At 42.2% G+C, this 27,167-nt stretch overlaps 1 protein-coding gene across 1 annotated transcript; it reads right to left on the bottom strand.

Moving 5' to 3' along the window:
- Window positions 1-916: 916 nt before the first annotated feature.
- LOC132959610 (SLIT and NTRK-like protein 1) lies at window positions 917-5,303 on the bottom strand. Its single transcript, XM_061032740.1, has one exon. The coding sequence runs from the start codon at window positions 4,017-4,019 to the stop codon at window positions 1,902-1,904; it is 2,118 nt and encodes a 705-aa protein (XP_060888723.1). The 5' UTR covers window positions 4,020-5,303; the 3' UTR covers window positions 917-1,901.
- Window positions 5,304-27,167: the final 21,864 nt, after the last annotated feature.

Raw genomic sequence — 27,167 nt, 5'->3', positions numbered from 1 at the left:
TTCAGTCATGGCATTTTGTTTTGTTTTTATCCCACATCATGAGCTCACAAAACAAAAATAAAAAAAAAACACAAGAAGAAGTAGTTCAAAATGCTGGATTGGAAAAAAAAAAAAAAAAGAAAAGAAAAAAAAGAGAAAAAAAAAGGCATCTTGCATTATTAAATTACCTCCGCTGCTTTAGTGTGTCTGTGTGTGTGTGTGTCTGCTTCTCCCTCGAGCGCGAGAGGCACCACCTGTATCACTAAGGCCTGGCCACATGCTGAGTTATTTTCACTCTCTCTCTCTCTCCCCCCCCTCCCCCTCCCCCTAGTAAATACAGTGAGTTTCAGTTCTCTTATTTGGACGAAGATTAGATGGCTTTACAAAAGCTCACAATTATGATGAAAGTGAATCATAGCCTGAAGTTGCTTCTTCGTGTGTGTGTGTGTGTGTGTGTGTGTGTGTGTGTGTGTGTGTATGCGGGAATACTTTTTTTTCTGACGTAAAAAAAAAGAAAGAAAAAAAAGCATCCTACTCTCTACTCTCAGTCTACCTGCGCTGCTTTACATAGATCCAATTAAAACCTACACATAGCTCGATTTGAAAACACGTCTTTTGCTCGGTTGTTGAAAAAATATGATGGTATAAACCCCCACCCGCCCCCTCCCCTCCCCCTCTTTTGTTGTTTTTTTTTTTTTTAAATGACTCGTGTTTTTCTGTCCTCTCTCACCCAAAAGCAGGCTATAATCATTTTGACACACAAAAAAATTAACACGGAACTGTTTTTTTTTTTGTAAGCTACATTAACTTTGCAGCATAAAAAGCATCTGAGTGACGTCACCTGGTCATGCTCATCTGCGTTGTCGGAGTATCTGAAAAGTCAACAATTGGCACACACCATAAAATAACAACAGTTTTGTTTTTGTTTTTTTTTGTGTTTTGTTTTTTTTCTTTTACATTCATAAAGGAGATGATGATGACTGCAGCAGACGATGTGGGGTTTTTTTTTTCTTCAAAAATCTGCGCCACCTAGCCACGGTATAAATAACCCTTCAATATTTACCGACAATCAAAATGATAACAAACAGAAAGAAGAACATGCACTGACACCTTCACTCGTTTCCCCCCCCCCCCCAGATAGTCATCACCCCCCCCCCCCCCCCCCCCCCTCTCTATCTCTCTCTCTCCCTTGGACAACTTTTGAAAAACAACAAATACAAAATCCTAAACTGCAGGTTCACAAAAAAAATAGAGAAATGGCACTTTTTGTAAATAGTCATATATAATTCTTAATATCTATATATCGTCGTCATATTGATATAACATGGAAAAAAAAGGGGGGGGGTCGAGTTTCGCTTCTTTGTTGGTGGATTATGGTTCCTCGCCGTCCTTGTGTGTGTGTTTGTGTGTGTTGAAACCATGCGAAATATCATCATGCAGATTATGATACATCGGTCCGAGTATTTACATTTACATTCATGCGTTCGTGCACCATTCCCCGGGTCCTCTCTCTCTCTCTCTCTCTCTCTCTCTCTCTCTCGCTTTCTCACACACACGCCTTCTCCCCCCATCACTCCCTCTTTTTCTGTCTCGCACAGATCCGTAGTCCGATTGCGGCAAATAGCAGAACTGGGAGGAGGAGGAGGAGGAGGAGGAGGGAGAGGTTTTTTTTAAGCCAGGGGGGGCTTGGCATATACATATATTACAGAGTGGGGCCTGTGCGCAGCAGCAGCAGCAGCAGCAGACTGACTTACTTGGTTCAACTTGGCGAAAAACAAGACATAAACAAGTCTGTGTTCGCCCCAAAAAGCGGATGATTCTTTCCGTTTTTGAGTCATTTAGTCAGTCTGTCTGTGTGTCTGTTTGTAATCCAGTCTCGTGGAGGCATATTGTACTAAAGCAGAGTCTCTTTTTTTCCCCTTTTACGCGTCATTAGTCGTGGAGAGGTGCGTGCTGCAGTCGAAGCCCCGGTGCGCGCTCCCATCCGCGTTGTAAGGCCCGCTGTGCCAGTACGACGAGTCGCACACTGTCTGCAGGGAGTTGATCTCCGACGCCGAGGAGTTCCCGTCCCTCCGCTTCGACCGCTTCCGGTTCCTCAGGATGAACACGAGCATGCCCACGACGGTGAACGCGGACGTGACGAACACCAGCAGCAGGCCGGGCACGAGCACGGAGATGGAGACCCGGTTCGGCTCCAGGTACGAGTTTGCGCGCGTGCCCGAGTCCAGGGCGAAAGTGCTGTTTTTGGACAGGGGCGTCGGGGAGACCTTGTCGTAGAGCTTGGGGCACATGAGGTCGTTGCGCACGTAGCGGAAGTCGCGCTTCCAGAACTCCTCCGGGGACTCGCACTTGAGGTCGCTCACGATCACGTCGGCCCCCAGCTTCTCCGTCCACTGCTTGAAGGGCACGATGTGGCACGAGCAATCCCACGGGTTCCCGTGCAGGTCGATCTGTATGATTGAATTGAGCTGGTCCAACACGCCAGCCACGGGGAGGTAGGGGAAATAATTATTATGCAGGCTAATTTTGGACAAAGAAATCCCAAGGAAAGCATCCACGGGTAAAGATTTCAGCAGGTTGTTGTTGAGGAAGAGAACCCTCAGGCTCGGCATGGGGCTGAACGCACCCGCCACTATCATCTGGATGTCGTTATATTCCAAACTGAGATATTCCAGATTCACGAGGCCCACGAACATCTCCGCGATCAGCGTATCCAGGTAGTTCTTATCCATGTACAGCCACCTGAGCTCGCTCTGGTTCTGGAACGTGCCGTTGTCAATCATCTTGATGTTGTTCCCCCCCAGGTCGAGCAGGTTGAGGCTGGAGTAGCCGAGCAGCTGGTTCTTTTTCACCGCGTGGATGTTGTTGTCTCGCATGTTCAACTCGTGGGCCGCCAGGGGCCTCGGCTTGAGGTTCGATAAGTTCTCGATCTTCTTGCCCTCGCAGTTGACCCCCAGCCCCTGCCTGGAGCCCACCAGCTTGCAGTTGCACGGCTGCGGGCACGTCACGTTGTGCAGCTGCTCCCTGTCGCCGTTCACGCCTGTCAACACGGGAGTGGGCTTGGTTTTCAGCTGCCAGTTCTCGCGGGACTTGGAGCGGCTCTTGGCGCCGCGGCCGCCGGGCGTTGGGGGCCCGCCGGCGTCGCCGCTGGCTGGCTTGTAAGGCGTGGGCCCGGGCGCGTGGGCCACGGGCGCGGAGGCCTCCTCCTGGGTGGGCGGGGCCACCAGGCTGGTGTCCACGCCGCCGCTCAGCGATGGGCACAGGTCCACCTCGGACGTCTCGTTCAGGTCGCTGCCCTGCAGCCTGGTGGGCGCCTCGCACACCACCCTCCCGATGAGCGCGTTGTGCGGAATGTTCTCCAGCCACTCCTTCAGGGACACCAGGTCGCAGTTGCAGTCCCATGGGTTGTCCTCCAGCAGGACCTCCGCGATGCCCGGTATCTGCTCGAGGACCCCCTCATAAGGCACCGTTTTGATTCGGTTCCCGCGCAGGTCGAGGTGCGTAATGGGCACATGTTGAAACACGTTGATAGGTAGCGCGCTGATGAGGTTGTCGTTAAGTATCAACACTTCAAGTTTATTTAGGTCCCTGAAAACGGCGGGGTCAATATCCCTCAGTAGATTAAAATCAGCCTGGAGGTACTCCAAGTCGTCCAACCCCAGAAACGTACTCTTCCTGAATGAGCGTATCTTATTGTTGTTGATGTGCAGCCGCTTCACCAGCTGCAGCCCCAGGAAGGCGCCGGGCACGATGTCGTGGAGCCCGTTGTTCTCCAGGTGCAGGCTCACGGCGTTGTAAAAGTTGGCGAACTCGTTGGGGAAGAGCCGCGAGAGAGAGTTCCCGTGCAGGAGCAGGTGGTAGAACTGCGAGCTGGGGCCGGTCAAGTGCCGCAGCGTGGTGAAGCTCCGCTTCTCGCAGTCGATGTGCAGGTCCCCCTCGACGTCGTTGCACGAGCATATCTGCTCCTTGCAGACGTCCCTCGTAACGTTCCCACTCGCAACACAAAGAGCCGCATTCAGCAGGATAATCCAGAGCAGCATTTTTTCTAACGTGAATAATTCATCCCCGGTTTCGAGACGTGCGAGCTGCGAACTGAGTCTGCATCAATGCGAGGAACACAGAGGGGTATATTTAGCGACATTTAGGGAGAGGGTGAAGCCGTTTACATCACATCCATGCTGCATCTAACCTGCACTTGTGTCCACTCTTCCAGTTGCAAAAAAAACCACCACATAAAAAAAAACGTCTCTTTCACGTCGACTGAATCCGCGCAGCCTCCGCGTGTTTATGATGAAAATCAAGCTGCAACACAGCAAGCGGCAGTAGAGTCCGACACATCTTTAAGGCTTTTTTTTTTCCTTTCTTTCTTTCAAATCGTCAAAGACTGACCTTGGCTTGTGTGGGGGGAAAAAATGTAACAAATCCGTGCCCTTTTCTTTTTTTTTTTTTTTTGTTCCTCCCTCCAGACGCTGCTGCTGCTGTGTTGCGGCGGTCGGGGAGCTGTCCCCTCTTCCCGCGGTGCTGAATTCACACCCCGCGCTGCTTGCTGGAGCTGTATCCAAAACACCCGCATCCCCCTCTCACATCCTTCGGCGCGGTTTTTTTTTTTCTTTCTTCTTCTTGTGTGTGCGTGTGTGTGTGTGTGTTTTTGTTTGTTTTTTTTGCGGGTTTGCAAAATCGGGAGGATCACAAAAGGAGGAACGCGCAGACAGTGTTCATCCTAGCGCGGTGCTCTAAGAATAATCTGACACCCTCTACTGAGCTGTTATGGCAAAAAAAAAAAAAAAAAAAAAAATCCAGCCGACTGACTGAGGGAATGCTGAGAAGAGAGAGCACGAGGGGGGAGAAGAAGAAAAAACACCAATCCACGTTTTGAGGTCGAGGTTTCTTTTTCTTTTAATCACTCTTTTATAGCTGTCGATTTGTTAGGATGTGTCCCCTCCAGAGGCGCAAAAAAGAAAATACGTTCCCATCCTACTGTCAATGTCACTCTGAAAGCGCGCAGCTCCACGGCAAAAGTGTCCAAGTCGGCATCGTTGAAAACCCCACTGTCGAGATCTCACATTTAGGGATCGTGATCCCGCAGTTCAAATGCCTTCAATTACCCCCGCATTGTTGGGAGGATGAGCGGCATTAGTTTGGCGGATATCTCCCGTCGTTATCTTTGCGCCGCCAGCCCCTCCGCTGTCACAGCCTCACGCTTTCAAAACACTGTTGAATGCGGTAAAAAAAAAAAAAAAAAAACAATAATCCCGACACAGGCATGCCTCAGTCCGGCAGCAGCAGCAGCAGAAGAAGAAGAAGAAGAAGAAGAAGAAAAAAACAGTTGACTATACAACAAACGATGCGTCAGTGTGGCACCCCTATATGCGCATGTGTGCGTGACGTTCCTTTTTTTTTTTTCCTTTTTTGCCAATATGAAAAAAAAAAATCGCGAAAAATAGACCCACAACTGTAAAGAGAGAAAAAATAAAGAGGGGATGTAGTTTGGACAGATTCTCATCTCTTATCGATGTTTATTATACTCAGTTGTTTGGGGGGGGGGGGGGGGGGGGTGTTACATCAGAGAAAGAAGGGGGGGAGTTGAGGTAGTTATCAGCCCCCCCCCCCCAACACCACCACATTCCTCCTCCTCCTCCTCCTCCTCCTCTCTCTCCTCCTCCATCTGCAGTGCTCAGTTGGAATTAAGAGCAGGACAGAAAAATGGCAAAGCAAAGTTAAATACTCCCTGTGTCTGTTTTTGCAAAGAGGAAACAACAGGGACACACACACACACAAACTCACACACACACTCACACAAGTGCGATGTCAGGAGATTCCAGCATCGCAGCAGCGGTGCTCGCAATAAGCGAAACATCATTAGGACCACCTACATATGTCTGTAAAGCATTCCCATTATGGCCCATTGGCTGGTTATGATTTCTCCCTACCCACACACCTGCCTGTCTCTCTGTCTGCTTTTTTTTCCTCGTGTACACACACACACAGACGCACCTGTCGGCTCGTGTATCTTTGTTTTCTCTTTTTGTCTGGCTCAAGACATTTTTTTTTCATCTGTATCCGTTCCTATTAGTCACAAATGAGTTTATTTTCCTCGATATCTTGACTTAATCATGGCATTATCTCAATGTGTCTCCATGGAAACGTGCATTTTTAAGTGTTAATGCGCCAACAGAAAGTGATTTGCATATACATTTACATCCACGCTTTTGTTTTTTTCGGTGATACAAGTGATTCCCTTTTTTTTTCTTGATATCTTAACTAAATTATGTCATTACCTTAATTTGTCTCTATGACAACAGGTGTATTTTTTAGTGTTAAAGGAAAAAAAAGGTTTTGTGTGTTGTCTTTATGGACATCCTTCTGACATTTACGGAAGCCCAAAGGGAACATACAACCATACTTTTCTTTTTTTAACAGTTTTTCACGTGGTCCAAGTATTTATATGTCTTGACCAAATGATTTCATTATCTCAATTTGTTTGAAAAAAAATATATATATATATATATATTGTCTTTACGGACATGCTTTTGAGAATTACGGAAGCCCTAAGTGGACATACATCCATACTCACTCCCCCCCCCCCCCCATTATTCAAGTAATTCCCTTTTTTTCTTGATATCTTAACTAAATGATGTCATTATCTCAATGTGTCTCTGTGGTAACAGGATTGTTTTATTAAACTGGTTAAGGACTAAAATGTTTTTTGTGCATTATGGACATGCTTTTGACAATTACAGAAGCCCTAAGTGGAAATACAGTAATACAATAAAAAAAGTTAAGTTAAGTAATTTTTTTTCTATAGTTCTTGACCAAATGATGTCATTATCTCAAGGTTACAGTGTTTGTTTTTCATTATAACAAGTTAATTTCCCAATGTCTGAAGAAAACAACTTAAATGTTCTTGTTATAGTAAACAAGATAAATTAGTTAGAAAATAACTGATTTATTAGTTCTCACATGAAAACTGAGTCAAGTAAAATGTATGTATGTTCTGTACAGTATGTCCTCTTGTGGCTTCCATACACGTTGCCTTAGCAGTCAGAGTAAAAACAAAAGAATAAGCAGCTGTGGAATATAAACACATATATAAATACACTATTATTACATAATTATACTATCACCATTATTGACACAAGGGGTGTTTGTTTGGACTGTCTTCTGAGCTACCTATGCAGCTTTCATGGCGTCCAACCATTCAGGTAGTTAAGACAGTGATTGCCTTCTGCTCTCTTATTGTTTGCACAGTGCAGATGTGATGCAGAAAAAAAAGCAAACACTCAAGAGAATCAATAGCATTCAATCGGGGGTGATGCTGTGCCACATGATTGCCTGCAATTTTTCCTCTCCCGTTCTATTCAAGTCTGGCAGGTATATTTTTAAAACAGCCCTTATTGACACCCATGGGTGGGATTTGGAGTCATGCTACACCCCTTACATGGTTACAGTCCAGCTTGAGTAAATGTTATTACCAACAGGAAGAACTTATATGTCAAATTTAGGAAATTTAGCTCCCAAAATCCTGATTTTCTTTAAGCTTAGCCTACATGTTTCTCTTGTCTGTTCTTTTTTTTTCTTCCAGTCAGACAATCTCCCTGACATTCCCTTTGGCATGTATTTAAAGACTTACTTTTGTCTCGTTCTAAACATTAATCTGTTTGTGAGTCAATGACCTGGTAAGTAAGAATAGCAACAAGCTTCTCTGCCATATCAAAGTCTCTCCATCTGGAAGTTTCCAGCAACCGTCTCATAACAGCAAGTAAGATCTTTGCCCTTGGCACTGCAAATCCCCCACTGAGATTTTCCCCTTCTTTCTTTCTTTTTTTTTGACAGGATGGGGGAGAAAAACACACGCCACATCAGATCACTTTAGTTTCATCCAGATGTGCACGCTCATCTTTGGAAAAAGTACTCTCTCCGAGGAGGAGGACTGAAATACTCCACGGGTAATTACATAAAAGGTCAGGAGACACGTTAAGCTAGTTTTCGCATCAGCAAGTTCGGCTGGGTATTTGCGGACAGCATTCAAAATCAGGTATGGCTGGTTTGAGGTTTGTTACAACTCATGGAATGTGATTGGATAACATTTGATCATACAGTAGTTGAGGTGAATGGAAGAAATTCTGAGTCATCTGACAACAAAGGAACAACAGATTCCTGTTGTCAGATCTTCTCTACCAATTCTTAACAACTTATTGTGCTGTTGACTCTTGTTTGGTGTTGTTTAGTGTTGCTTCGAGTGTTTAGAGTGCTGTCAGTTGGGGCCCCATTAGGGAGATTTCCTACTGTCATTGCAAGATTTGCGCACTGCTGTGGTGTAATGTTTTTCATGAATCGGGCGGCCCCTAAGTGGCCTGGGGCCCCAAGTAGTTGCCTGTTGACAAGCAGCGCCTCTGTTAAAGCCGCAGATTCAGCCTGTAGGACAAAGAGACTGAGGAACTCATTTGATCCTGCTGCCATCGCCTTTTTAAGCGCCTAATTGTGACGCTTTTTCCATCTGTGAAATGTTTGATGTCTGAAGGTGGATATTACTTTGGACTGGTCAACTGAGTTGTCAGAGTTTTTTTAAATGCAAAATCAGACATTCAAAGACGCAGGAGTATCGTTGTTTTGAATCACTGTGACTATAGGGAGACACTTTTTCTACGGTGTGCCTAAAGTGCCAAAATAGCATGTGATTAATCGCGATTAAAAATAATGTCTGCGTTCATTTCAGACCTTAATCGCAATAAACTTGTTAACGCTAACTGACTGAAAATGACAGCTTTAGAGAACAAAAAGCGTGTAACACAAGCGATATGTATCAGAATGTATAGTAATTAAACTGGTACTTAATTTGGAATCCCTTTGTAACACCCTTTTTTTTTTTTTTTTTTAATTATGCAGCAACGCTCCTGCAGATGTGTCATGTACAGAAAAAGATGGGTCAAGTGCAGACTGGAAGTCAATACAGCTATTGGCAGAGGCAGCAGCACCCGCCCCCCAATGTATCGAGCGACGGAGCCATATGGGGAATCAGCAGAATGTTTGACTGCAAATCCATACACATCTATCCACAAACTCCATACGACCCCCGCCCTTGTCTTTTCCTGTCAACACAGCTGAGACGCCGAAAGCCAGCTGAGAGTTCAGTGAAGCACGACCACACGGAATATATACTTAAATATATATATGTGTTCTGGCTTAAAGCAACTGAATGTGAACACTGAGACTTTTTTTGGGGGGCGGCGGGTAAGATTCATGTGAACATTCAGATCTTAGAAAAAAGACAACTTGTGTGAATCACTTGCCTTGAAGGAGAGGGATTTAATTATAACATTAAAATACCACTGAGGCCTCGAGACAATGTAGTATCACCACTGCGCCCTTAAGCCTTGAAATCCTTTAAAAAAGGAATCATAGTGAATAATAGTACAGATGAGGCGGCAGTCAAGCGTGGCCCCTTTAAGACAACATTTAGTGTTTTTTATTTCTAAAGTTCCCCCACCAAGAGTATGTTTAGTTTGGTAACATTTCCCAAAGGAAAAGTTGGCATTTTATTTGTTCATTACAGTGGAACAACTAGCTTGTCCATGTACTTTCAGCCAGCTAGCTAGCTAAGTTAACAAGTCCACTGCTACACTCACGCCTCCATCAGTGCACACTCGACTCAGTGAGCCGATGTGCTAGCTAAACTAAGCTAGTACGAATGTTAAATGTCATAGCAGCGCAACTATAGTGAGTGCTGTCATATGGGGCGCCTTAGGGAGGTTTCCGACTGTCATTGCAAAATTTTGCACCCATTGCTGGTCTCTCGCTTCCCACAGTGCACACTCCACTCCGTCAGCTGCTCTGATCGCTAAGTTAACATTTTTTTTATGTCATAGAAATGACGCCAAAATGTAATGCTAACAGAAGTTATGAAATTGTCTCCCCCCTATTTTGCTTTTGGATGATTTCTCTTCATTTTCCCTAAAAACAACCTTGTTTTCATGAGAATAATGCATGGGATGCTTAGCAGCGTAACTATATTAAGTGCCGTCAGATGGGGCCCCCTTAGGGAGGTCTCCTACTGTCATTGCAAAATTTGGACATTTTGAGTCACTGCTGTGATTTTTCAGCCCTCAGGAGGCCCCCCTCTGGCCTGGGGCATCAAGCAGTTGCCTTCTTTGCCTGTTGACAAAGCAGCGCCTCAGTCTGAGTGTAGTTACAGAGCTAGACAACTTAAAGTCCAGTTGGGTAGTTATGTGATCGGAGTATATGGGAAATAATGAACTAAGCTAAAGTGAAAAATCACAGAAAAAGAAAAAAACAAAGCTTTAATGCCATCTCTAATGCTCAGCCAGTCAACAACACATTGTCTGCTCCTCAAACACTTCTTTTATAGAACTGCCTACGTAAACATTTCCATATAAAAGCAGAGTCTAAATCGTGTTTGAGGAACCTTACTTCAGTGACATTTAATGGTGTCGCAATAGAGCAAAGTCAAACTTTGTATATTTACATACGTCCTCTATTTATTTCAATCTTTTTTTACTCGTGTTGCTTTTTGACGCCAAATTTGCCAATTAAACTTTCAAAACGTTTCACAAAATCTGACACAAATATCCACATGTACATCCACAAAGTTAGAAGAAAGTGGTTCTTTTAAGTAACAGGGCCTTGATCTACTGTTTAAAAAAAAAAAGCCTGATTGATGCCACCAAATCTGTCCTTTTTTTGGACATAGATATTCAACGAGAGTCCGCGAGCAGCCTTGATCTCAGGGTAATTGGCGGGAAATCTTGTCAAATGAAGCACGACTTTGTTCTACAAGCAATTTCTGATAAAATAGAATCCAAACGACACAGGGAAGAATCACAGGGTCCAGATTTGAGAGCGTTGATCAAATATTAGTTAAAAAAAATGTCCTCCAACATGTGTTCAACGCGACCCGTAAGTCAAACCAGAACTGCCTTATCAGCATTTTTCTTTCTCCCCTCTGTAGAGCTCAAGGCTTCAGAGAGGTGAACTGTGATCCCTGACAAGATTCTGTCCAACATGATATTTGTTTTCTGTCTGAGTTTGATGATCCTGACAGCCTTAGAGCTGTTCTCTGAAGAAATGCATAGGAGTGATAGCGCTTCTGACGCTGATCTATGAAGTATGAGGGGGTGACCTGAGGGTTGCGGTACTAGTGTTCTTTTTCATTTTAAAATAACTGATTGTGGATATCTATTTGGAAGAAATAAAGTCAGGTGTTTTATTTATTAACACTCTAAAAATTCCAACTTCTTTGGGTTGAGTAAGCTGTATGACTTGGAAGTACCTAAGTATTAAAAGGGAACATTTCTCCCTAAACAAATTCTGTTGCTGTTAAATGTCAACCAAAAGATGGCGGCCATTTTTTTGTCTTATGACATATTTAATCATATAGCCCCTATAACAACATTGGAATACATTTTAGGATTCAAATAACCCCCAAAAGGTTCTCCAGGGTCTGCAAAATTCCTACAACACAATTGAGCCGGAATATATATCTGTGTGTGTGTTAGCTTGATGCTAACACATACTGGAAAAGGCTATGATCTGGCTAACAGACTTTAGCATCGCAGAATTTCTAACTTAGGAAACAATCTAAATCATTTGGAATACTCATCATGGGTTAGGGTTAGGGTCGTTCCAACAGGCAAATATTTCCTGAACTCTAAAATGAACTTGTAAATTTGATTATCAGTTGTGTTAGGTGTGCAGGGGTGAGTGTAACATCTAGTGGAAGTCAAAATAAAGAACATACAACTCCTGTGTTCCCTGGGCTGCTGCATGTTGTGAATTAGAGAACGGGAGTTCAGGGTCTGCAGCCTTCTTAACTGCATGCAGGTGTGTTTCATCAGCCTGAGGACTCCTTGGCTACACTCCACCTGTAGGCCACTTAGAAATTAGTACACTGCAAAAACTGCCAAGTTAAATCATCTTCATTCAAGTCCAGATGGTCTAGCTTTAGGAATACATTGATTGTCTCATGCTTTCTAATTATGATGCTTTGTCTGAATTTAAGTAAATGTCACTTGCTTAGTCTTAAAAACATAGAATTTAAGATTTGGAAGCTTTAAGCAGAAAGTCACCTCATAAAAACCTATAACAGCCATGTTCTTCTTCAAAAAGTCCCCAGAACTGTTTAATGAGAAAACTAATCCTATGATTTATTGATCATACCTTTCTTTATATCCCTTACATTTTTGAAAGATCGACATTGTCAATTTGTTAAATCTCAACGGAAATTACCTTAAAAATGTATTTTTCAGGGTTCAACTCATTTTTAAACTTAAACTGTGTTCAGCCTTGGACTTTCCTGGACTCCTCATTTTCCCCTTGCTGCATATCCTCAGGTGTGACGCTTACTCAGACTATTCCAGCTGTGGTATATGTGCTGAAATAGACACCAAACGACAGCGCGTGTGTGTGAATGAGGTACTTTAAATTCAGCTCCACTTATGTGTCACACTTCCTGTTTGCGAGCTCGGTGTTATTTCACGACAGCTCTGTGTCCAACGTTCCTCCTTCTTCCTATGAAGATCTGAGCCTTAGTTTGGAGTGTTCTGACAGATCTGGGGCCCCTGGTAAGTGATCATAGCTCTTCAATCAGGCTTTTGAGGCTTAAATTTACTTTGTTATAGCCTAAGAGTACCCTTTTTCCCGCCTCTGATTACACTATTGTACTGTTAGCCTCTCCTCTGTATTCCACTGCTGATTCTGAGAAGTGACAGTAGCTTTGATTTCCCTGGCCACACCGCAAAGGAAAGATTATAGGACTTCAGGGTTTGATAAACAGGGGCGGTATTCATGAAGCCTCCTAAGTACTAAGAGGTGTTCTAAGAGCATCCTTAGAATCGGGACATTTTCTGAGAATTACAGCTTAAAGTTAAGACCAGATCCTTGTAATGATGGAAGTTAATCACAGAGCTTAGCCCTTAAAAGAGGTGATTGGTGATGTCAAGGTTCACGGGCGTGGTCAGACACAGCTCATTTGCATATTTAAAGCTACAGACACAGAAACAGCCTGTTCTGAGCAGGGCTGATATAGAGGGATTTATAGGCATGATCAAATACAGGATCATAGTGGATTTAGAACAAGAAACTTCACAGACATGTTTTGGGGAGCTCTGATACTTATTTAAACTTGTTGAAAAGGAGGAGAATATGCGGCCTTTAAGGTTCTTTATCTGAACTCTATCACTATAAAGATCAATATCCTCTGTGTTGATGGGTGGTGCAGTCGAAAACAAACCCTGTAGTTGGACTTTCTATCATGGCTATTATTTGCCCATTTGCTCTCATGACTGTAAGCAAAATATGCAGCAGGCCCTAAATGGATCTCCAGTGTGTGCGCATTCAATTCAACCTTTGTTCTCATCAAATAACAACACCGTCATTCCGCAGGATCAATAGGCCCTTAGCAAGTCAGGCTGAACATAAATACCGAAGAGCAATAAAAGACCTGCGAGTGAATGCCGCTCATGCTCGGGCCCTGCACATGCCACCCAGCAGCGTATTGCTTTATGATATGTATAAAACACACACACCCCGCCCATTTCAAACACATGTATGTACACGCTGTGGATCACTGGGACAGTTTAATGGTCTCTCTCTCTCTCTCTCTCTCTCCCTCCCCTCTCATGGTGGCATTTATGTGACCATCTTAGCGCCTGTAGCTTGTAATGGAGTGGCAATCATCGGTTCTAAGAACTGACAGCTACATAAGTATCCGTCTTACTGGTTTATTTATTTTTTTCACCCTATGCTGCGTCATGCGAGAGTGAATTACTCTGGTGGCTGTTGTTACATTCCCAAGGGGGAAATGTTTTGAACGGCTGAAATGAAATTTCTGTTTTGTCAGTCTCCACAAGGGAAAACAGTCGGTTCAGAACACTTAAGGGTGTAAATAATTAAAGCAACAATGTGTTGGAATTCGGTTCGGCGCACTTGGGTGCTGACTGAAGGTCTCTGTCATGAAACACATGTTTCAAGTGCTGTATATCAACAACCTTATCCCAAACGCAGCTTTAATAAAGTGGTAAATCTCATCAAAATCTTCTTCTTCTTCCTCATTTTCTTTTTTTTTTTTTTTTTAAGTTTCCGCAATCTCTTGAAATTAGCTTCTTTCCTCAGAAGGTTTTTTTTCCCCCTCCCGGCCTGTGTAGCGTGTGACAGTAGAAAAAAGCAGGTTGTCCCCTGTTTGAACGGTTTCCGGGCTTATTTCCAAGATTTTTGTAATCCTCATTTCATTTTGCACTCAGCCTAGCAAAACTAATGTAGGCTTGCTGTGTGGTGGCAAGTCCTTTCCGAATGTCATGTGGGGGGGCGCAGCTAGTTAGGCAGGTTCTTCCATACACCCTTTATCTCCTATATATGGTGTGTGCAAAGTGTATCATTCAATCTTTGTGCTAAGTAGGAAAAAATGCCCAATTTAAGACTTGAATACTTTGATGCCTCGGTTTGAATTAGAGAACAAAAAAAAAATGTTTTTACTGCATTATAGGCAAATAGGACAGAGCTCAATCTACCAATGGGATAATGAGATAGAAGCGGTGCTAAAGGAGTAACTGTGTTGTGCTTTTTGGTTTTATTTTCACATGAATAAGATAATAATTAGAATGCCAATAATAGCGGCCATTTTTTATTTTTTTTGTAAATAAAAGATTATCCAACAAAAGGGCTTCTGAGTGGTTTCTCACACAGAAAAACAGGAGAGTAAATACAATCACAAATAGAAAGCACCAGCAACAGAAGAGCCACAAAAAAGGGAGGCTGATGACACAGTACTATGAACACAACCGAGGAGACAAAATTGAGATGAAATTGGGACTATTGAGCGAGGGGAAAAACACCAGAAACAAAAATACACATGGACTCACACATTCGGATCCCACCAACACTTGCCAATATTCCTCATAATCTTGTCCTTGGACAGCTGCATTGTCCTCGTGTTATAGATATTTAATGAACGGGGTTAAGGAGAAGTTCCAAGGTAGGAGCGGAATATTGACATTCCAGACAGAGCCTGTGGCTACATCACAATAATTGGCGGAATAAATGAATATGTCTGTATAATCAAGTGTAAAGGTTATTCTCAGGAATATATTCCCGCCACATGCTGCTGAATACCAGATTATCCAGCAGAGAGCCGTCGAGTGTCGTACTCTACTTCCAAGTGCAGATTGTAACTCTTTTTTTTTCAGTTCTGTCATAGCTTGGTTATGTAATCTGTCGACATGGTTACTGACACTGACCTTAAATCAGAAAGTTGGACACTAAAGTTTAATTCATCCATGACATCATGACACTTTATTTTTTAATCAGCCGACAATAGGCAGGTGAGTCGACGCTAACGTCAGCACAGCGGCATCCTGGGAAAAAATAACGCAGGCGATCATTCAACGGTTGAGTCTGTCGCCTTCAGAGATCTAATCGGTAAAATACCTTTTATAAAGCAGAGGGAGCCTGGAGGAGAGCGGAGGCTTCGGTATGGTGGAGATGTCACTAAACAGCAGTTTGTTTTGGTTTCATGCTGGTGCTCAAGGGTGACATCTACTGGATCAAACAGTCCCACATTCTTCTTACATTCTTCTACATACAATAGATAAAAAACACTCATGGTTTAGTTTCACTGAGATAAATTAATAAAGTTTTATTCAGTCCCATGAAACGTGACTTATAACTCTTCATTCAGTATGACACAAAGCAACACACAAATCTTTTTCAGCACCAAGGACAGAGGCACACCGTCTGAATATTCTACAATTCTACAATTCATTTAGCAGACGCTTTTATCCAAAGCGTCAGAGAGTATATACAACACATGAAGGATCTAGAAAGTCTGATCGGACACACAGGTGCTGACAGGAAATGAGTACAATATTGAGAGCTGGGAGTTCTAATAAGCATCAAAACCATCCTGAAATCATCATTATCAAACAAAACCATCATCATGATCAAAATCATCCATATCATTAAGTGCGTGAAAGAGCTGGGTCTTTAGTTTTTTTTTTTTTAAAGGTGCAAAGGGACTCTGCGGATCGAATGGAGTTTGGAAATTCATTCCACCACCGAGAGAGCAGAAGTGTCTTGTTAGAGACTTAGGGTCCTGTTGTGAAGGTTGGATCAGATGCCTTTCATTTGCAGAGCGTAGTGTGTAAATATGTACAATGAACTATAATTCTTAATATAGTAACAAAGAAAATGGCACACTGATTCAGAACCATTAACTATGAAATTCAACTTAAATTTCAGTGCCATAGACAGCTGCTCACCTTTCCATCTCAATCAAGTGACACAAATCTTTTTTCAGTACCATTACCTAGAAAATTAATCTGTAATTTCAGTCCCATGCACAGCAGCACACAACTCTTGATTCAGAACCAATAACTATGACATGGAAAGCTTATTTCAGTGCCATGGACAGCGACACATCTGTTTACTCTAATCCACAGACAGACACACAATTCACGATTCAGTGCACTGAACAGTGGCACACAATTCTGGATTCAGAATAATTCACTATCATACAACTCTTCTTTCAGTACCATGGACAGAGGCAGAATATTTTGATTCAGAACCATGGTCAGCAGCACACAACTCATGATTATTAACCATTAACCATGACATGAAAATGTAAATTCAGTAACATGGACAGTGGCATACTTTTTTTATTCTAATCCACAGACAGAGACACACAATTCTTGATTCAGAAACAATATCTATCAATATCTATGTCATGAAAATCATTTCAGTACCATGGACAGCGACATACAAATCTTCTTTCAGTACCATATACAAAGACAGAACGTTCTGATTCAGAACCATAGACAGTAGCTTGACATGAAAATGTAAATTCAGCACCATGGACAGTGGCATACCTTTTTATTATAATCCAAAAACAGAGACACACAATTCTTGATCCAGAAACACTATGAATGACATGGAAATCTAATTTCAGTACCATGGACAGCGACATACAACTCTGAACTTAGAATCATTCACTATGACTTACGACTCTTATTTCAGTACCATGGACAGAGACAGAAAGTTTTGATTCAGAACCATGGACAGCAGCACACAACTCATGATTATTAACCATTAACCATGACATGAAAATGTAAATTCCGCACCATGGACAGTGGCATACTTTTTTTATTCTAATCCACAGACAGAGACACACAATTCTTGATTCAGAAACAATATCTATCAATATCTATGTCATGAAAATCATTTCAGTACCATGGACAGCGACATACAAATCTTCGTTCAGTACCATATACAGAGACAGAACAATTCAGAACCAAAGACAGTACCATGACATGAACATGTAAATTCAGTACCATGGACAGTGGTATACCTTTTTATTCTTATCCAAAAACAGAGACACACAATTCTTGATCCAAAAACCGTATCTATGACATGGAAATCTAATTTCAGTCCCATGGACAGTGACACACAACTCTGAATTTAGAACCATGGACAGCGGCAGAACAGTTTTGATTCAGAACCATGGACAGAGTCACACAACTCTCTTGATTCAATGCAATAGGACTGAACAGTGTGGTTCTGAAAGTAAAGATCCCATTCATTTTCTCCATAGTGGATTTGATTGTTAGCCATAATGTCATAACCATCACAGTTAGACTGACCATGAGCTACCTGTGTGTGAACCGATGGTATATGCCCTGGAGAAGACATTAGATTATATGATATCAACTCTGTTCAAAGAAAAACATGAACATAATAACAACAGAAAATAACTACACTACCCACGGTCATTGGGTGTCAAAGTTACTGCCCTTTGTGATGTCACAAAGGGAAAATCTCCAAACGGCCTGTTTGAGCACACATTTTCTGAAAAGTTGAGCAGGAAAATTATAGAGAGGATGGACTCTTCTCATAAATGTTTTTTTAGACACATATTAGTGTTAGAAAACATGGTAAAATGTATTTTGCACAATATGCCACCTTTAAATAAAAAGGATGGAATTGTTCATTCAAATATTCAGCACTATGAAATTCAGTACTCGATTCAGAACAAACAGAGAAATCTTAACACATTGGCATGGACAGTGACAATTATTTCTGCTTTCTTTTTTTTTTTTTTCTATTGGTCACAGCTTAGCATCCCCCCTGGGGAGCATTCTGTTGAATTCAATTTAAAAAAAATGATGGGAGCCACCAAGAGACTGGGGCTGCTGATGAGAGATATGCACCATTTAGCTGTCTTCAAAAAGACGCCCACTTTTCCTCAGACAGAATCAGAAGGAGTTATCGCAGCACGAACAACCAGCTTGGGGATTCGATCTCCAACTAGGCATGTTCAACTACCGACACAAAGCTTCCTGTGAATTAGGGATTTAAGTGCAAAATTCCACTTTTTCCTTTGCTGTTTACATCCACGTGTTTAAGCAGGCAAAGACGAGCAGAGCTAAGATTAAGAGAACTCTCTCATTAACTGCGATGCCTGGGGAGACGCTGTAGTACTTCCTAATTGAGACAGTCTAAGAGTGGGGGAGAATATATTGAGTTGGCCCCTGGTGGGGTTTGATTCCAAGCAGGCGAAGACACATCTGGGGGTGGTTTTTTTTTTCTCCTGTACATAGAATTGCAAAGAGTGCTAAATTGATCTGGTGAAATAAAAAAAAGTAAGTCTGCAGAGAACCTTTCAAAGATGGGGATTAAAGGGAATTTGAGGGTGTAAACATCTACTTAGATAAACGCAGATTCCCCCCACATGTCGACGCAGTAATGAACGCAAAAGTGAAATTTACTTCAATTAATCACAATGAAGAAGTGGGAGGGAATGTTGTGATTGCTGCTCTTAAGCTTCCACTGCGACAGTGTTAGCACATCGTGGGATTTTTGGAATGCAGTCTTTGGGCTGTGGCTGTGCATTCCTCTCAACGAGTCCTCACGCTGTGCAACAGTCTGTCCTTCAGCGAAGCACAGCAGGACGCAGACACACAGACGGAGAAAAAAAAATCCAGACAAGTATTGATTTGTGATTCTGTTATACAACACTGCTGGGTCTTTGACTGTGGTCTAAATGTGCTCTATATGGAAATTACTGTTGTGATATGGCCTTAGAAAAAGACAACTGACTTCAATGATTTGGCGACTGCTTTATATCTATTTTCAATGTCTGAAAACTGCTGCCAAGGGGTAGGTATCAGGCTGTTAAGTATTTAACAGCACATGACAAGATCATTAAAGGCGAAAGAAGTACAGTTTGTCCACCGGGGGTAGCCAAAATCAACCAAAACCAAATATACCTCACATTGAAGATTTTAGAGGAAGCGTTTCTCAATCATCGAAAAAGACCCAATTCCAACAAATGCAAATGTCTATGGGGGGGGATCCCGCCTGTGACACATTGGAGCAAATCTCCAAGACCAAACCGAAATCTCAGGGGTTTGAAAATTCATCCAAATTTCCTCTCCGAATTGAGTTCAATTCTCTTTAACACATTTTTATATAACTAACAGCTTTCACTTGTCTCGGATCATGTCCTGCATATCAGGCTTCAAGTGACAGAAAATAAGAGATCCACAGATAAAAAATTGGTCTTTTTAATCCCTCCGCCAAAAATACCATGGTGACCTTGGGATTTCAATAATGGTAATTTAATTTCATATCAGTGTCTAATTGAGGCGTCACTCTAGGCGTCTCTCTTTAAGGTCTCCTTTCAAAAGTGTCCCTGAGTGCGTGAATAATGGAAGTTCATCAGTTAATCTTTTTGTTCTCACGGAGTGATCCCCTGCCAAATTCAAAGAGTTAGACATAGGGTGACATTTTATTTTTCTTTTTTTTCTGCAGCTGTAGAGTCCTTCATCTTTTAACCAATTGGAGAAAATCTGAGAAACAACTAATAGCTCCCTAGTTTTTTCTTTTTTGTATTGGTAACATTTCGTCATGTTCCTTATTATATAAAGACGTGGAATTCTCTGTGGCAAAGGATTAGACATGCCAGCCTTGCACCATCCATGCAAATCCAAAACAGGACCTCAGATCAGAGGGAAGGCAGTACAAATAATTAATACTCAGGGGGGGCACTGGAGTCCTGGTGCTGAAGGAATGCTGGAGGAAAAAAAGAAAGAAAGTTCTAATGGTAAGAGTAAAGGAGAGCGAGGAAAAGCGAGGGTTTGAGACCTGTCAAATTATTGACTTCATGTGTGTTTGATCAGCACACACACGTCCGGTGTGTGCGAGCCTCCTTGGATTTAAATCAATGGGACGAGCGTTCACCTTGAGTGCTGCGGAAGGCGGCGCGTTTACAGGGGAGGTGTCAATCAGCAGGAAGCATTACGCGCTAACCTCGGGTGCCGAGCGCGCGCAAGCCTTTGTTTTTTTTTTTTTAAACACGATGGAAAAATCCTCCTGCTTTTTTTTCGTCATGTCTTTGCTGTTGTTTGTTGTCTCCGTTGCTCTACCCTCGTCTCGTGTTGCTGTGATTGCACCGTGTTGCTGCATGCTGCTCTCTGATCTGCGAGACAGCAGGCGTCTTTTGTCGGCGTTGTCACCCCTGTGATGACCCATTGTGGGCAGCGTGAGAGCAAATCCAATTGAGCCCGGTAACAACTACAAAACATAAAGACGCTTCTTCTCTGAAATCTTTGTAGATGTATATTCAATTAAAGAAAAAAACCTTTGTTCCTTTATTCTCCTGAAAACATTAACTTCTGTCTTATCAATTTCCTGCCAAGTTTGAGCATCTAATGAGCATTTGAAATACGAGAACAAATCAATAAAGAAGTCCTGAGAGGGACAAAGCAACAACCAAACACAAAAACATAATGAGCTATTGTCGGTCTATTTTTGAGCTTGATTGACAACATTAGGAGTTGTACTACACGTACTACAAAGGCTTCTTTCTCCCCCGGTTCTCGGATGCTAACAGAATAATTGGGTTGCTAATGGAATAGCTGGGGATGCATTCACTATGGGATGTAGTCATGGATTTTACATGACTGGCTCAGAGGACTGGAGGGCCAAAAGTGCCTAGGAAAGTGGCGGCCACCATTCAACGCATTGTAACTTAAAGGGGACATATTATGAAAAATCCACTTTCACAGTGTTTTTGAACATATGTTTGGATAACCTGAGTGTCTACCGACCGACAAAATGTGAAAAAAAAACATCCAGTCCTTTTGTTTGTGGTCTGCATAAGTCTTATAACACAGAGAAAAATGCTCCGTTTCAAATTTGCTCTCTTTGTGATGTCACAGTGGGATTCTGGAGAAAAAAAAACCCTCCCCTCCTGTGTTGTCTTCTGCAGCCATGTTTTCCGAGGGGGCACGATGACGAGTTGCCATGGAAGCTCAATGCTGACGTCGTGTCAGCACACCCCATGGGTTGAGAGGGGGGCTCATTATATTTAAAGAGACACACACACCAAAACGGAGCATTCTGAGAGAGCTGGTTTACACAGGGTCACAAACCTCCTCTGGTGCTTGATTCATGTTATATTTTGACCAAAGCGCAGCACAGATGTTTCATTTAGACCACAGGAGACTGCTTTGAAAAGATGGAAAATGGGTATAATATGTCCTCTTTAATTACAAAATGTTCTCATTTTTCGACTTGATTAAAAAAAAAAAAAAAAAAAAAAAAAATGGTATTTCTGAATATGAATAATCTATTTGATGAAATTCACCAACTAAGAGGACAGTCTGAAAAAATCTGAAAGAGGAAATCAAGGAAGATTTGAAAATAAAAGATCACTCTGTTGGTATTTCAGGTTCTATTCAAACATATTACCATGAAAGGTTTACAATTGTTCCAATATTCTTGTAAGATTGGCTATTACAAGATCCACAGAATACTTCACTGCGGTCAATACAGTTGAAGATACATTGGATTTTGGATCAGCCACTCTGACTTGAACAGGAGCTGAAAAAATAGACTAATAATACTCTCCATCCATCCATTCTATACCGCTTTTCCCGTTTGGGGTCACTGGGCCGATTCTGTGTTCCATACATGGATCTCAAAGCTGATTGAGTTACAGCTAATAAAAGCCAATCTCTTTGTTTGGATTTTGAGAGACAAACATGTTCGACAGTCACACTCATAGATCACAATCTGGACGGCTCGTCCGTCTTGAGTTGCTTTCCTTCCATATGACGGTGTCTGGACGTTGGAGTGATAAATCATCACAGCGGCCAGTGACATGTCAAACTGAAATGGCATTCCACCTTTGACCTCTTGTCAGTGGGAATCACATAGGGGCGCATGAAATGAAGATGGATGGATGGTGTTATGGACTTGATGATTTGGAAGTTAGAATGGCCAGCAAATTAGTTTGACTTGAGAAAGACGCACAAAGGTGATGTTCAAATCTGGGAAAAGTAAAAGTGTTTTTTTTTTTTTTTAAAGGCACACCCGTGACCAAATCAGCCCCGTCCTTCAAAACCTCCACTGGCCCCCCATCCCCCAGCGTGTCCACTTCAAAGTCCTCATCATCACCTATAAAGCCCTCCATAACCTGACTTCCCTCCGACCTGTCTCAGCCCCCTTGGCCTCCACCTTAGAAGCAAGGAAGTGAGGACAACCGGAACACAAGGACTACAATCCTGCATCTTGTCCTATCTCCCTTTATCCCCTTTTCCCAAATGAATGAACGCCAACAGAACTGTAATGTGTGATCACATTCGGGTTCAAGTCTTCAAATAAAGATGAGGGTTTAATTACTATGGAAAAAGAAAAACATTCAAATTAGCTTAAGTGTATTGAAGTAATTGGTCCATTAATGCCCCATAGATGTACAAGTGAAGTAATGACACTTTGGGGGGCTCAGATGGAGTTAATCCAATTGTATTGATTTCTTTGTCGCGCCATTCTTTTGTGTCTTGCACTAATCATTCATTTGTAAAAAAAATATTTCATTTTTTGAAAGTAACCGCATTAGACTTAAGCATAAAAGGATGATGGATGGGGGGGAAAAAAATCAATCGCAGCACTGAGGAGCGGGAGTGTGATGACAACATGAAAAGCTTGTAAAAGGGGGGCCTCTTAATAGGGAGCTGTACTGCGCAAACAGTCCAAGCACTGATGCAGGAATCTAAGTAAGCCACACACACGGGTGTGCGTTCGTAATCGTGATTTATTCATGGACATTTACAGTGGTAGAAATGCTCCATTTTCTAATACATCAATTATTTACAGATAGAACCCTGTAGACATAGCTCAACAGATTGTGGTGTAAAAAATGAATGCAAAAACCAAACTGGTATGTGCATAGAAATGTGTTGTGTTGAATCGCTCCGCCTTCCCCCCCTTGTGTGTGATTGTGTGCCTCCTTCTGACAGTTTCCTCTATTCTCCAAAAAAGTGCCTGCAAACTTTGGGTTTCTCTATAATAGATGACAATCACAACAGTTGCCTTCCAAAACACACCTGCTCCTCCGAGATAGACTTACTGTAGAGCTCCCCTTTCGCCGAGCCAAATTGTATTTTTTTTTTCGGCGGGGAAACTTTCCCGCATCGCAATTTCTGTTTGCTTTGATATCCCTTCGGAGATTGGAGACCCTATACGGATTGTAAACACAAGTCTGCACACATACCTAAGTATATGAGGGTAGGAAGGGACCCTTGGCTCTGCATCTCTGAGAGAGGTGAAGAGGAAACTCAGCTTCTCAGCTTTGCCGGGAAGTGTTCTATTTTCATTTACATGGAGTACTTTGAATGTAATCTACATATAGGGTTGGGACTAAGGCAACAGAGTCTTGTCAGATCAAAGTGAAGAATCCAAAAAAGGGCACCCATCGAGATCCTGGGTGAACCAGTCCCCCCCAGCATAGTTCTTACCAAATGTAGAAATTTGTCTTTGGACTCCAAGTGCTGCACACATTGAGCTGCTTTTACAGTATAGTACCGTAATTTTAATAAAAACACAAAAGGCAAACAACAATCCATATGAAAGTATAAACAGCATATTTCACATTACTCTTACTGCAGTAGAGCCGCCTGAAACACAACATTATGAGGTGAAAAAGGTAAGAAACTGGAAGCATACCATTATATTAGATCTACACAGGATTTATGCTGGTAAATTCAAAGTGCCTGACAGAAGAATATGCCCATATACCTTTTGAATACATTGTTTGCAGTGTAAATGCATCCACATATCGACAGATTGTAGACTCGTGTAAGAATGTGTAAATGCATTCGTCTCCCAGGTATATATAAGATTAAGATCAAGATTTACTTTTATTGATCCCCGCAAGGGGAAATTTCAGTTTTTACACTCTGTAAGTCATGCAACACACACATAGTCTGAAATATACACACACATGCACAAACAGGATCCTATGGACATGCATTAATGGAGAGATGTCAGAGTGACGGAGCTGCCCACAGCGGGCGCTCCTGAGCTGGTGGTGGGGAGGGGGTTTGGTGCCTTGCTCAGGAGGTGATCTGGCACCTCTCCAGCTACCAGACCAACTTCCATATTTGGTCCTATATATATATATATATATATGTATATATATTTGGTCCTATATATATAGATATATATCCATTCTCTCCATCTTATTTCCTGCTACACTTTTCAGAAAATGTGTGCTCAAACAGGCCGTTTGGAGATTTTCCCTTTATGACATCACAAAGGGCAGTAACCCCTCCCCCAGGTGGGTGACACTCCCACAGCTAGGTGGTTGTTCTGCCCTGAGTCTGCCTTCTCACTGTAAACCATAGGGCACGGTGCAGGAAAGCCAGAGCCACATCCCCTTACTAATGGGGTCAGGTACAGCTCATAAGCATTTAAAGGTACAGACACAGATACAGCATGTTCTCTTTTCCCCATGTCCTATTTACAGTATCTCCTTATATTTGCAAAATGGCTTGATCAATGGAATAATGCATTAGCCTGCTATCTTTTGGAACATTTCCATGAAAGCCAGTGAAAATCGAAAATTATTTTTGGATGGAAAACTTGATGAGGCAATCTGCTGGCAATACTAGCAGAAAAAAATGCCAAAAACAGCAAGGCGAAAAAACTTTTGATTTCAACACATATTGTTGTCCAAATAAGTTGAAGTTGAAGAAGAACAGAAACCCAAGGGAGGGGGGAACATTGTTGAAACACAAAGAAGAAAGGTCAAACTTGTGGCCTAGGCACAGGCTTTGACTACGGCAACTGATAAGGCAAAAAAAAGTTGTTAATTGACAACATCTACATAGTTTTGAATTGCAATCGTATTACTTTTAGAATCCGCCAGTGCACTTACCCTTAAATATACTCTTTTATTTTGTTCAAATAAGCTGCCTTATAGCTGGGGTAACCTGAGGTTCAGGCTGAGAAGATGAGTATATTTTTTTTTAACATGAAAGTCTATTCCAAGGCAGCTCTCAGTGTAATTGAAATTCTGTTTAAAATTAAAGTATTCTGGTTTTTCACTCAAGACTGTGGAGAGCGCAGAACCAGACAGAGCCAATTATTAAATATAATCCAACCAGTAATTTTCTGTCTATCCTTAGAGGTCCTCGAGAGTTGGCCTGTTGGAGATTCTTTGCGAGTGTGTATGTGTGTGTGTGTGTGTGTGTGTGTGTGTGGGGGGGGGGGGGGGTAGAGTGTAGGGTTTGTCGACTTTTCACTGTAATCGAGATCTAAATGTGTACCTAAGAGTTAGTTTTTCATTTTCCATCTCTATCAGCGGTGAGAGTCTTCCCAGGAGCAGGTCGCTGAAGGAGGCCCCCCTCATTAACCTTTTGTGACACTCATTACAATGTATGACTCCCCGTGTCACCAGACACTGAGGGGATTCCAGGGGAAGTCTTTCACACACGCCAATTATCTGTTCCTCTCCTGATCTTGCAGAGATAGTTAATTCACTTCCATCAGCACTGTCTTTAGTTCCACTTTTTCTCTTCCCAAATGAATGCACTTACATGGGAAGTTAACGTAGAAAATCATATCAAATGAGGTCCCGTTATACGATAATGGAAATGTCAGCGTTCTCTGGGAACCTCACTTTCATTTCGATCATGAACCATTTTGGGGGGAAAAGGGTTATCATAGTCTGAATACTATAAAGGAAAGAATAAATTACATTTTCTTTAAACCAGTTAAAATATGTGTTGTGTATGGCCTAACTCTGAATTAGAAAAAAATGTACAATAAAGGACCGAATGTGATAAAACAAGCTTTATCGACTCAAAATCAATGCAAGAAATTCAAAAAACAAATTTGGTCTTTTGCTCTTATAATAAGGTGAGTAGCTGACCTGACTTGTAGGCGGTTGCGGTGTAGCTGTTTGTCAGGAGGCTTAAGGCCCGCCTCAGCTCCAACTCTCTGCCTGGTGTAAGGTTGACCGAAAGTTTGTTTCATACAATAATTTTAATATGGTGACCGCCATTCAAGTCTTTCAAAGCCCCTCAGTAAGTATATACAATCTATGGTCTTAGTAAAGGCATGTGCTCAAAGAACAAAAGGCAACCAAGGAGAGAGCCTTGGGGTACACCTCAGGTCAGTTAGGGCTCTGAATAAAGAATTCATAATCACTGCAGAGAAAGTTCTAACTAGTCTAACTAGTAATAAGGCAGATTTGGTTTGTTTGTCTAATCAATTTTTTTTTTTTACGGCTTTCATGCCAGTCGAAAAAGAAAATTCTAAATGGCAGAATGGGCAACATTGTGTTGTCATTCAACAGAAGAGGTGATGGTGACAGCACCTTAACATTTACGCTGAAAGCAGGTCTTCAAATGTTTCATTCATGTGTTTTTGGATAGATGTAGAGGATTGTGTGGACACTAAGATGTTTAAAGCAGATGAGAAAACAGCCACTCGAAAGATAACTACATGGGTTAATCAAACGGCAAGCAGTAAATATATTTAAGACAATATGTATCTGTCTTTGCTTTCCAAATAAATGCTGAAATAAACAAGACTTGTCATCCAGCTGATCCACTGTAACCAGAGTTAAGTACAAACCGTGATGAAGGCTGTGGGCAGCCTGCAGATAAATGGCAGCATTTCAAATCAACTGAATAACTGAATAAATTAGTGTTTACGGCTTTTCAAATATCACCATCTCTTCAGTTGACTTCTCTAAAAAAATCAGGGCTAGGCTGCCTCTGACCCAGCAAGTAGCAGTTAAACCCCTGAAGCAGACCTATCCCACTGCAAACATTTGGTCCACTCCATTTTAGGGGTGGCTGAGGCTCAGTAGGTAGAGCTGGTCATCCCCCCAC

Source organism: Labrus mixtus, chromosome 24 (assembly GCF_963584025.1).
Source record: "Labrus mixtus chromosome 24, fLabMix1.1, whole genome shotgun sequence".
NCBI lineage: Eukaryota > Metazoa > Chordata > Actinopteri > Labriformes > Labridae > Labrus > Labrus mixtus.
The sequence above is the reverse complement of the archived record's forward strand: the minus strand, read 5'-3'. Positions and strand labels throughout refer to the sequence as shown.

Bases quoted from the DNA above. Each gene is read 5' to 3' on its own strand.
- LOC132959610 (XM_061032740.1), bottom strand. From the start codon at position 4,019: ATGCTGCTCTGGATTATCCTGCTGAATGCGGCTCTTTGTGTTGCGAGT.